Consider the following 13056-nt stretch of genomic DNA (forward strand, 5'->3'; position numbering starts at 1 on the left):
GGTGCCTTGTAAGTGGTAATTTGCAGGTCGTAATGCCATCATTTCCTACTTTGACACATTCAACGTGTGAAGTGGAAAGATATTTGGGAATAAGAGCCAATCAGAGTGCAACTTTCAAGATCTTGAGACTATCTTGATGGTAGTGATAATTAGGATCACATCTTGGATGCAAATGCAAGCTGTACTGTTGCTTTGTACTTTTGTCCTTTCAAATCAGTTCAGTTCAATTTGACAGAAAATGTAGCTATAGGTTCCCTTAAAATCACATCTTTTTATTCAAATGAATTCAATTCATCACATGAAACCTTTTGGACAGGCGATGACTGTGATGTTTGCTAATGCTTTTCTTCTCAAGTGTAAATCAGGCTTCAAGTTCCTTGGCTGGCTGCTCCTTGGCTTCCCCCCCTCCCACAGTGGCTAAAAGTGAAGAAGGGCTCCCGATCATTTCTGTCCTCATGCTTATTGAATGTGCTTTGCCCTGCTCTGTGGGAACTCGCGCCTTCATTTCCCATTCGCCTCACACACTGGCTCTGTCCCAGCATGGGCCTTGCCTTCTGGAGTGGCACTGACTGGTGTCTTTATGTATTAGTGAGCAATGTCTGGATGAATGAAGGATCCACTCTGCAGGGGGAGAAAGCGTGCAGAGAAGCCACGGATTAGAGTTTAGAGACGCCTGTCATTTACCGAGGAAGCATAGTTTGACTGGAGCGTGTTTTTTATGCTGAAGTGTCTTAATGCTAATTCAGTTCGTCGTAAAAACGCTCTTGACGTGTTTAAGGAGGGATCTATTTGGTCATTTTTCTGTCATCAAGGTGGTGAGCCCACAACACGACAGCCCACGACAACTCTCATCTTCTCGAGTATGGTCATTTAGTGCTAATCTTTATTAAATTCCATAATTGGGGTATCAGTCAGCAAGTGGAGGCTGAGAGGTCATCAGGTCCTTGGCAATATAAAGAGCTCAGACCACCTGTCTACCTCCATCATCATCATACCTGTGTTTTTTGAAGAAGCCGACTGATCTGAAAGCCCCGTGTAGTTGCTAAGGTCAGAATTTAAAGACGGGGAAATATTACCTACCTTAGATCAACATAAAAGAGAAACTCATATCCTGAGTCCACATTGCCTGGCCTGTGTCTACAGTCCACCTGCACCCTGCACAGCTGGCCTTCAAACACAGAGCAGATGGAGAGTGACACTGCTGAGAGGGAGGGGTCTTACTTCTTATTTACCCCCTTTCCACTGATAAAATGGTGGTTCCCATTTCATGTAACAGACTAATGTTTGCCAAATCATGTAATGCCAAATCATTACATAATAAGTTGTAGGAGTTACCTTAGTCGTGTTGTAAAATTAATAAAAATGGTGAAAGCTGTACTTTACAAGCTGTACTTTTGGATTTGAGAACATATTTGACAATGCAAGGTTAAATCTTTTAGCATCTACACACAGCATCGCCATCGATTTGTATAGTTTTTACCTTTGTAGCTGCTCAAAGCAAGTTTTATTAGCCAGTTTATTTATCTATCTTAAGTAAGCGCTTTATCCTGGTCAGGGTCATGGTGGAGCCGTAGCTTATCCTGGGAACACTGTGCACGAGGCAGGAATGCACACTGGATGGGACGCCAGTCCATTGCAGGGCACCACACACACAAACACGCGCACACACACACACACACACACATGCGCACACACACACACACACACATTCAAACTTGGAGGCATTTTAGCATAGCCAGTCCACCTACTGGCATGTTTTTTTAGAGGTGAGAGGAAATCCACATGAACACCGGGAGAACATGTGAAACTCCACACAGACTCAAACCTTAGTTCAGGTTACAACCAGGGATCCTGGAGTTGTATGATGGAAACTCTACCTCCTGCACCACCACACCTTCCCTATTTAGTTTAAATGAGCTTAATTACACTACAGTTTTTCAATGATCTTAAAAAGTACTTGATGCTATTCATATCTGAATGGTGATTATAAAATTGCTTTTCTAATGTGGAACTTTCCTTTTCTCCGCATTTTATCATCCAAAGTCAAATCCCCCAGTGTTTACACACGTCGCAAAGACATAGCCAATAGTCATAGGCAATGATTACATGACAATCAATACTTAGATGTTTTTTTTCATTACTTTTACAGTACATTCATATCATGTCAGATTTACTGTGATTACAAGATGGTGGCTCAGAGATTCTACTTCTGCTTCTACTTCTGCTCAGTTAAAAGTGATAATTGGTGCCTTTCTGTGTTCTTACCCAAGGTAATAAAGCATGTGGCTGTATTGTGAGGATTGGACAGGTTTTGTCAGGCCAGTACCAGTGGCTTCTGGTCTCATTCATAGTTACTGTGATTGAAGCCAACAGATGGAGCTCATAAGATGGTTAATGTCGTTACAGGGCCTTCCACATGTGCTGCTGATTTAATTAGCCACTAATTTTCCTACTGGCATGTCACTGACCCTGAAATTCAATGGCTATGTGCAAGGCATGATATTTTTAGTTGCATCTTTGGACACTTGCATCTATGTAAGGTTTGAAAGTTCAGTCATTCGCACCTAGGGGCAATTTAGAATAGCCAAGTTTTTGGGAGGTGCAACTTTCTTAATGCACAGTAAGAATAACCATACAGAGTTTTGCTGTAGGCTTTAGGAGAACACATTCCTGACCTGAATGTTTGTAAGGATGCTCGTATTATAATGGTGTCTTTTTGTAATATGCAATGTTTACTGGTCTGTCCTGATTATAGTCTGCTCCCTCTTTCCTCAGCGCTTTGTGTACACTCTGCGTCCTTCCATTTCACCAAGGAGCCCAAATCCCAGGATGCATTGCACGGACGCAGTGCCATGTTGCGGTGCGAAGTGAACGATCCTAGCGGCATCGTCTACAGCTGGCTCCACAACGGCCAGCCCGTCTCTGACTCGGAGCGGCGCTTTCAGGAGGGAGGCAACCTGAAGTTCACTGCCATCGACCGAACCCTGGACTCCGGCAACTTCCAGTGCGTGGCTACCAAAAACTCTACAGGAGAAGAGGAGCGCACAAGCGAAGCCAATTTTAACATCAAGTGTAAGCTGGTATTCATGCTTCCCGAAAACCCTAGTATAAACCACCCCACCCCACCCTCTAACATTTTTGTGACTCGCATCCGGGATTAGTCTGCTGCCACATTAAACTGCACTATGCTGGTCTGTAAAGGCACACATGTAAACCATTGGTGAGGGTTTCTTTTTATTTTCGGTCCCACCCCTTCACCACTCTGGCTCCGCAGAAAACCAAACAGTGCCGACATGAGAGAAAGTTATTTTGGGCCAGCAAAGGGGGCACACAAAGCTCCCCTTTATACATCTTGCCAAGATTAATTGCTTGAAATGCAGCAGCTAGCCACTTGTGTTGGATAACATGGAAGGTCAGCTGAAAAATGGGGCCCGTTTTCACTGAGGGTGTGAAACATGACCAGATGGTGTCAGTGATAATAAGACAATAGCCAGGTCTTAGGAAACTATTAGAAATGTAACTCATTTTTAACCTCCTCTTCTCTGCTTTTTCTCTCTGTAGGGTTGGAAAGTGGTGGAGTGATACTTCAGAGTCCAGCCTCGGAGGCAGAGATCAAGAGCTCCTCGTCCGTCGTATTACTCTGTAACATTGACGGACACCCGCGGTGAGAAAGTTTATATTTACCGAGGAATTTGTATTTGGTTTCCAGTAGTTCTGGAATATAGGCAAATTCAACTAATAAAATTTCTCTTTATTGGATTGTCTTTAAATAAATATAGGATTATTAAGCCTGTTTCTAGATACTTTTATTCATTTCAGGCTTGAAATGATCTTATTCTATTGCCAGATAATTTTCTTATTTCAAGCATTTATTTTTCTAAAGAAGCAAAATTATTTGTGAATAGAATAAGACCATTTTAAGCTTGAAATTAGTAAATATGTCTAGAAATATGCTTAATGGTCTTATATTTGTTACATAATGATCATATAATGAGAATCATTAGAATTATTACAGTGAGAATAAATAGATGTACTTTTCCTTTAATTCAGGATATCTTCACTTGCTGTGATTTTTTTGCAGTGCAAATGAGATGTTCAAGATATCCAAAGGCTTTAAAACAAAATATAAAACATTCGAGCTGTCCATGCTAAAATGTCCTGCAGTGGGAATTTTTCATATTTAGATTCATGAACATCTGTTTTTTAGACTTGAAACAAGTTAGAAACAAATAAAAAAGAGAATATTTGATTTTGTAAAAATTAATTATCTATTTTAGTGCATGCCATGAACAACAAAACTAAAATAACAAACTGTTTTCTTGTTTTCCTATTTTAATTTCGAAATGAAAAACGTATACACGCAGCAAGCACAGATCACTCTTCACCTGGAATCACTCATAAAATAGTCAAAGTAATGTCAAGCTGACTAAAATGCTTATTTCCTGCTTGTTTCTATGGTGTTTTGAGTAAGTAAGGGCAAGGGCAATTCTGCCAAAAAAAAAAAAGAATATAAATAACATTTTACTGCAAAGGATCTCTTGTCATTGATCTCTTGCTGAAACCTGCAGGCCTGGAAATCGCTGGTACAGAGACGGAGTGCTTTTAGCAGAGAAGAGCCACAAGATCAACAATAAAGAGCGAACGCTGACTCTCCCCAGTGCCAGTCCTGATGATAACGGCGTCTACTACTGCTGTGCCAAAAACGCTGCCGGCCAAGTGTGCAGCAGCACCAACTTCACCCTTAACATCATAGGTGTGCATTTATTTTTAGCAGGAGTGTAGATACAATTGATGGGTCTGCTTTTTCTCTCACCTAGCCTGTCTTTCACTATTCCACATTGTTCTGTCTGGTCAAGAAACTGGATAAACAAATCTGAGTGATGTCTCTTGTTGTAGATAAGAGTTACCCCCAGCCAGTGGTGAAGCCTGAGGATCTGGTGGTGCTGAGAAACGAGGAGGCGCATTTTCACTGCCAGTTCACGGCTGAGCCGCAGCCCACGGTAGAGTGGTACCACGAGAATGAGCAGATCTCCAACAAGAGTCGGTGTGTAGCTGTGCCTGTTGCCTGCTGTTCTTTTTTTGTCTGTCTTGTCTGTGCTTGCTAACCCCTGCTGTCTCCACAGTGTGTTCCTGCTCAACAACGGCTCACTCTTCATCAGCCAGGTGAAGCAGCGCAACACTGGCCGCTACCGGTGTGTTGCTAAGGGCCTCCGCGGCCCGTCCGTCTCACTAGAGGCCTTTCTGAGAATAGCGGGTAAGGCACATACTAGTCTTGTGACATTGTGTGAAATATACCTTCATCCAGTTACTCCCTGTAGCAATCACCAGTTGATACTAGTATCATCTGGGGAGGTGAAGGATATTAGGTTTACCTAGTGTGTTATGGACTTAGTACACTGGATGATTATGAATTACCGTAATTGAATGATAATGGTAATTTAATATAGCGTGGTTAAAAACATTCCAGCAACAGCAGTACAGCCCCCAGGAGAAGCAGTGCGCAGTGGCTTTATCCCATCACCTGGTAATTGAGATGGTGTCATTCAACACTTTTGAGAAGACAATAACGTTTAAACGAATGCTATAGGCTGCAGGAGCATGGGTCAATTCAGAGAAACCATCAGCGCTTACCGAGATGAGCACATGGCTGCACGCTAAGAGGGTTACAAGATGATAAAACCACTTTCGCAAGCTTACATGTTCACATGCTCTCTGCGGTTTCGTGTCGGCCGTCACATACAAGTACTCCAGTACTGCAGGTGGCGCTGTTAAAATCTGTGCCAACAACATAAATTGTGGCAAAGCAGGAGTTGTTGGAAGTACATAAAAAATGGTAGAACCCGAAATACGTACCTACAGTCCATGTTTACAAAGAGAAGAAGGGAAAAAAAGAGAGGTACTTGGCACATACTAAATTGAAGGTCAAGGTTGGTGAGTTCCACGTGCTGGTGAAACCTGTGCAGTACATTGACAAAGAGACCCACTTTTCATACTAGAGAACGTCTCCGAGTCGTCCGCTGTGGAATGAGTTTGCGTCTCAATTACGTCAAGCCAACCGAACATCAACCCAACGTATGCTGAGGCCTCCCACGTGACTTCATCGCCCCCACTGATATGCTTATATTTTGCTGAAATAATACATAAAAAGGTGGTGAAACATGTTTAGATTTATTTATGGACAAATGTTTTCTGTCTTTTGATATATTGAGTGTGGGTTTAATTAATCCTCATTGCTTATTGTTGCTGTCATTATAGTTGCCATGTGAGGTCACTAGCAATTTTTCACCTGTCTGTTGAAAAGCTTTGCTCAGAATGAGTTATGACTTTACATACACACAGTGGAGAAGATAGGCATAGCAGAAAGAGAGATTTGTGTGAAAAGCCCCTAAATCTGCAGACAAGTTTTCTGGCATTTAAATGTATAGTCATTTAATAACTGTTGTCAGTCAGCTCAAGCTAAAAGAAATATGATATGTTTGGAGTGATGCAGAACCAGCAGTGTGTCTGAACTGTAGACAGCCCATTTATTCAGATAGACCACCATTCAGACACATGCCTTTTGGCAAAAATAGCTTCTGTGGTGCACATTAAGCACACTTAACTCTTTTCCACCAATAAGGTGCCAACACTAGTTCTAGAGCCAGTAGCTCATCTGGAAAAGCTTGTAAATGCATCGTAAAAGGTACAATTTCCAGCTGAAATTATTAGTTCTCTTCCAGCACTCATATGCTGCTGGTCTGGAACCAAGAACCAGTTTGGATGATTTTTTTTTTTTTTTGCCATGACAACAGCTTGAGTCACTTAGTTTCTATGGCTGCCATTAAAATAAGATATGAACAGTGCTGGGTGGAAAATAGCAAAATTAATATCACGCTGAAGATTCAATGGTGTTGAGCGGGGAAAAGTATTGTAGTACAGATGTATAGAGATGTAGATATAGAGAGTCATATTGATTAATCTATCATTCTGTCTGCATTATCTTCCTCTCCCTCTATCAGAAATCGATGACATGCAGGCTCGACAGTCTCGTGTCTTCACGGCCAACTCTCTGGAGCGAGTCTCCTGCCGACCTCCTCGCGGACATCCCGAGCCCGAGGTGTGGTGGGAGCGTGCGGGTCAGCGTGTGCCCACTGAGGGGCGCGTGTTCCAGGATGGTCTGGATCTGGTGTTCAGCCCGACGCGCGCAGAGGACTCGGGCATCTACACCTGTTTCGCCCAGAACAAAGCTGGACAGAAGAAACAGGAACTCACCGTCACTGTGGCCAGTGAGTAGTGCTGCATCAGACTTCTGTCTAGTTTGTATATTTTATTTAGTTGTATTTCAGCTTTTCGTTAATATTCCGTTAATGCTGTTGCTCCTGATGTCATCAATAGCTCCACCTGAATGGGTACAGAAGCCAGATGCAGAGAGCCAGCTGGAAGAGGGGCATGCTGGGTATTTACACTGTTACACCCGTGCCACACCTGACCCTGAGGTCACATGGTTTCGCAACATGCAGCCAATCAACGCCGAGGTGAGTGGAAGGACGAGGTCACAGAGTCTAATGTCATACGTTTCCCACAGCTTCAAGCCAGTAGCAGAGTCTGTACAGATACCAGAAATGTAATGCCATTACTTTTTGTAATTTGCATGTGAGAAAACGATATAAAACAAATGTCACGTTCCAATCGGTAGGCAGCTCAGTAGACAGGTAGCATTTACAGGTTCATGAGAACAAGCTTGTTCTATTCAAAGTTCAGTCTCTTGTCCTTTATTTAGGCCAAATTTTCCTCTCAGTCTAAGCAATCCTGTAATTCTGTTCCTGTGCCATCCCATAATCTGGTAACAAATGTCACATGCTCTAAACGTTGTCTTATGTAACACAGAATCTGATGCCTGCACAGATTCTCAGATTAAAATGCTACCCAGTGAGATGGATATCTTTTGAAGAAGGTGGCTATAAAGGCAGTGGACTTTAGAACTAAACTCTCAGTGGATTTGTTTCATAGTAACAAAAGCTTCTTAGGTCTGAACATTTGCTATATCTGATGCACACTGACATAGCCTGACTGTGTGCATGTGTGTGTGATACAGGATGCACGTTTTAAGCAGTTCCCCAATGGAAGCCTGCGTATCAACAGTGTGGAAGTGTACGATGGCCATGTGTACAACTGCGAGAGTAAAAACGAAGCAGGGAAAATAAACGCCTACGCCAGAGTCACTGTACTGGGTAAGGAGTGTGTGTGTGTGTGTGTGTGTGTGTGTGTGTGTGTGTGTGTGTGAGAGAGAGAGAGAGAGATAAGATGATAAAAGCTATGGCTCCAGTGGGGTGTTTGTATAACATCAGTATTACAGTGCTTATAATGCAAAACTACATTGTTATTCCCTATAATAAGCAGATTAAGTGTCAAAATCTACTTTTGTATGAACCTCATTATTCCTCTTTTTCTTGTTTGTAAATTTTAAAATGAAAAATGATGAACAAATTTTAGTTCTACAAGTTTTGTTACAAGTTTACTATTTTGCCTGGACAGATATCAGCAAATCTAAGTATTAAGATCAAACATGGTATCATGATATGGTGTTTTTGCTATATTACTTACCCCTAGCTGGAATTAATGTGGTTTGCTTGGGTTTGAGGCATAAAGTGTGATGCATAATTCTAATCATACCACAACACTGTTGAATTCTCAAATCTGATTGGTCAAATGGTGTTCAACAGCAGCTCAGACAGTAGTTCCGGCTGTAATTCAAACCACAGGTTTATATTAATACATTCTAATATATTCTAAATCGTTCTAATACGTTATGCTTTGTATAGTAACCACTAATTTACAGGGACCTATAGGGTAGACAATGTACATAATCAAAGACTAATGAGTATGTCTTGTTATTTAACAAAGAGTAATGTATGATTGTTTATATGGTGAAGTTTTCTGTAAGGAGATGTTTAATTAACATTTATGGAAGGAGTCTCCAGTGTCAAAGCTTAATAACAGTCAGTAAGTTTTCTCCAGTGGGAAAGTCTTCAGGAAAAGAGGAGTTTGCACTTTCTGTATTTTTGGAAACATGAAAAGCTGCATTGTTTTGTGTTATTGACTTCGAGAGAGGAATAAATGAGATGCTGGTGAGGGAATGACTGTTTATAGCTGCTGGTACGTACGTGATAACAGGACCGAACTTGTCTTGTGGACATTCCACAACATTAAATGTAAAATATTAATGTTTAAAAAGCATCTAATAATTAAAAGAATTAATAAATTGATTTACAAATTGTTGTCTTTGGCAAATTCCTGTGGTACGACTGGAATAAACCACTTCAGGGCATAGTGTTATTGGAAAAGAAACAACTTCTGGGTGGTAAAAGTAACTCTGCTTCACGTTGGGCCGCATCACACCACTCCATCTTGGATTTTTTTTCCTATAACAGCAAGCACTGTTGGGATTTATTCCTTAATTGTCTCTTCTGTGTGTTTCCATACGTATACACTGTTCCACTCTTCATTATCTCTCTCCTCTCTTCCCCACAGAGCGGCTGAAGTTCACCCCGACGCCACGGTCATTACAGTGCCAGGAGCTGGATAAGGAGGGCAGCCTGCAGTGTTCCGCTAAAGGCCGTCTGCCTCCCACCATCCGCTGGACGAAAGCTGGTGTGTATTTGCAAACGGAAGAAAGAGATTAAATATTCTGTGCATTTATAACATTCCAGGGGCCACTTTAATTAAATTGCCTGGGTTCCATTTTGCATACACACAAAAACCAGAAAATGGTGGATGCCTAAAAATAAGCTGATTTATAAAATGGCATGGAGGCCAACTCTCCTTAATAAGACTCCAGTCTGCATGAGATCGTGTGCATTATGTTCATGTGCACAAGCTTCTCTTCTGTGTAACCATAACTGGTTCTTATCACACACATTTTATTTAGAAGTGATTTAGTATGCATACATACAGGGCTACAATTTAAAATATATCTCTTTGTAGAAACACCTGAGGAACCATTGCAGAGATTTTCCACACAGAGTGAATAATACAGTATAATACACTACTAATAGGTAAATTGCAAGAACGTTGAGCCGGAGAAATCTTGCAACCACGTTAGTCAGAGCCAAGAGGCATCACAGATAACGTCACACAATAAAGAAGTGAAATTTATTTTCTGATCTGCTGGTGTGTTGCTCAGAGATGAAGTGAGTGCAGGTTCCATTCTGTCTATTCATGTGATAGATGCTTTTATCCAAAGCCACGGGATTCAGTCCAAGCTCTTGATTTTTATGCGATGATCTATTCGATGCTGGCGCCAATTCAGGTCTCAATTGGAAGATGATGATCCTCATAAGCCAGACATTATCTTCAAAACCACACTTTTTCACACTGACACTGGCGATGTCATCCAATGCATCCATTGTTCATTGTTTTTCAACTGATACAGAAATTTCATAGCTTAAAGCGAACTAATGACTTTAATGCAGGATGCATCGATGTAGAGAATAGTGCCTCTCTATTGATGACTATGACTGGAGTACTTACTTCTACTCATAAATGTTTTATTTTAATTCTGACTAGTGAGTTCAGTGAAGTTGTACTTTTGAAGCCGTCTCAGTTCCTAAGAAATGTTTAGTTTATTACTTAGGGACTGGAAATAGTTTCCAATCCTGTCGCACATGGCAGTAAAAAAATGTGTCCAGTTCAGAGTATACATAACCATATGCACATTTTCAAACCAAGCTAACTTTTTATAAATTCCTGTGTGTGTGTGTGTGTATGTGTGTGTTGGAATTGTGAAGGGTCATTATGTCCTTAATGATGGGATTGTTATAAAGCAGTGAAACATTTTGGAATGTGTCAGTCCAGTAGCAGCTGCTGTAGAAAGGGTGTGTGTGGGCATGTTTTTATATCAGGAAGACAAACGTGTGTATGTTTGTGGTGCCCCCTGCAGACGGCAGTGAGATCCCAGCTTGGGTGGAACAGAATGGCGGCACTCTGCACTTCTTCAAAGTGACGCGGGCGGATGCAGGGAACTACACCTGTGTGGCGTCCAACAGTCTGCAAGGAGAGATCCGTGCTGTGGTTCAGCTCACTGTCGCAGGTAAGGTACAGCATCATGCAAAGGCTCGCTGCAGATGGAGTGAAAAGCTGAGGTATTCCCTTAATGTAGGCCATAAAAAATAACCATGGAGCATTTTACACATTTTACTTCTAGCTTTGGCAATGTTTTCCCATTCTAATCAAATCCTTCATCTATACGTAAGTTTGCAGGTTTGCAGTTGCCAGATATTAAGTTGTGATATTGATTTTTGCTCATTTTTTGCTCATTTTTTAATTTCAGTAATCTTCAAAATCACTCACATTATTTATCTTTTTTTTTATATACTATAGTGCTGTTGATATAACGGCAGCTCTGACAGTCATTCCAGCTGTAATTCATATCACAGTTTAATATTAATGTGCTCATTCTAATATGTTATGGTGTCTATAGTAACAAATGACAATTCACAGGGACTTCAACATAATCTAATGCTCATAATAACAACGTCTTTTTATTTAGCAAAGAAAACCATCTAATGGTTGATGTGGTGATGTTTTCTGTAAGGAGACATTTATTTAATATTTCTATAATATTTATAAGGAGTTATTAAAGTTAAATGTAACTATAAATGGTTAAAAAGTGTAATAAATGTAAAATTGTAATTGGTGTCTGCTGTAGTATAATAAAAACCTTCAGTGGCATAGGAAAATCATCCGCTTCAGGGTGGTAACGCATCACACACACACACCCCCGGCGTGGATTATTTTCTTGTAATAGCATGTTCCGAAGTGTTTTATTCCTTACTTAAACCAGTGGTCTTGCAAATAGTACAAGTTGTTTGAGTTGTTGTCATGGCAACAAGCTCTGACATTACCTATTTCTTGGGTCTTGACTGAATGGAAGTGATTAATTTGAATGATAATTTAGACATTGGCTGTTTAATGCAGAAACCTGCTTGAAATTGTGTCACTTTGCCCCTCTTTTAGTGTATGTGGCATTTAAGCTAAAGCCAGAGAACACTACAGTGTATCAGGGTCACACTGCCGTGCTGCACTGCCAAGCCACAGGAGATCCTTCACCCATCATCCAGTGGAAGAAGAAAGACAAATTCCTCGAGGCCAACAAGAGCAGGTATAAAAAAAACCTACCCTGTGTTCTGCATGAAAATGGCTTGCCCAGAACTAGTGAATAATCTGCAAAATGAATTCAGTCCAAACACCTTCTCCACTTGATTCTTTTGGTTTGTGTGTGTGTGTGTGTGTGTGTGTGTGTGTGTGTGTGTGTGTGTGTGTGTGTGTGTGATAAAGGTTCCAGACAATGCCCAATGGCTCTCTGGTTATTCATGACGTCAGCACAGAGGACACAGGCAGCTACACCTGTATTGCTGGGAACAGCTGTAACATCGCACACACATCCGCAGAGCTCTACGTCGTGGGTGAGTTGACACTGAGCAAAACTATTAATGGATTTAGAGTTTCAATTGGGTTTCATGGGATTTGGAATTTGAATTGAATTTTTTCTAGGATATTCCAGTAACCAATACAAGGCATTGTTTTCCAAGCCAACAAAGTCTCTGAGGCCAGAGCGAGGGTTTAGCATCTGTATAATAGGGGAGGAAAACTATTAATTTTTCCTAGTTGACCAATAACTCAAAAAACTAATCAACTAGTCATCTTTTCCAAAACTGATTGAGGGCATTGCTGATTAAATTTTTTTGTTTTTAGTTCAGTTAAATGTTGATGAACCATAGCAAAGTACACCTCAATCCGTATTTCAGTTAAGTCATACCCAAATTACACTTCCAGCATCAATGCTTTTTTACTACACATTTAAAAATAAATAAATCAGTGCAATAAATGAATGTACCAGTTCTTACTTGATTCTGGAACTGAGAGTGTACAGCATGGAAGCTCGTGTCCGTTACTAGGGCTGCTCTTATTGCTCAATGACTGACCTTCCTAGGAGTCCTGCAATATCTGCAGCAGCATCTGGGAGGTATTTCCAGGCTGATGATGACCTTGGAGTTGAGCCATAGTGCTGGTCACAAC

General features: G+C 41.0%; 1 protein-coding gene across 1 annotated transcript in view; it reads left to right on the forward strand.

Moving 5' to 3' along the window:
• Positions 1-13056, forward strand: part of ptk7a (protein tyrosine kinase 7a) — a 37569-nt gene that overhangs the window by 18094 nt on the left and 6419 nt on the right. Inside the window, exons 2-13 of the mRNA XM_026929441.3 lie at positions 2776-3072; positions 3562-3664; positions 4569-4753; positions 4897-5044; positions 5124-5254; positions 6999-7265; positions 7375-7514; positions 8075-8210; positions 9511-9630; positions 10919-11068; positions 11995-12139; positions 12316-12443. Of these exons, the coding sequence (XP_026785242.3) occupies positions 2776-3072; positions 3562-3664; positions 4569-4753; positions 4897-5044; positions 5124-5254; positions 6999-7265; positions 7375-7514; positions 8075-8210; positions 9511-9630; positions 10919-11068; positions 11995-12139; positions 12316-12443 (1950 nt within the window). The remainder of the gene's footprint in view (positions 1-2775; positions 3073-3561; positions 3665-4568; positions 4754-4896; positions 5045-5123; positions 5255-6998; positions 7266-7374; positions 7515-8074; positions 8211-9510; positions 9631-10918; positions 11069-11994; positions 12140-12315; positions 12444-13056) is intronic.

The sequence above is a fragment of the Pangasianodon hypophthalmus genome, chromosome 11 (genome assembly GCF_027358585.1).
Source record: "Pangasianodon hypophthalmus isolate fPanHyp1 chromosome 11, fPanHyp1.pri, whole genome shotgun sequence".
Lineage (NCBI taxonomy): Eukaryota > Metazoa > Chordata > Actinopteri > Siluriformes > Pangasiidae > Pangasianodon > Pangasianodon hypophthalmus.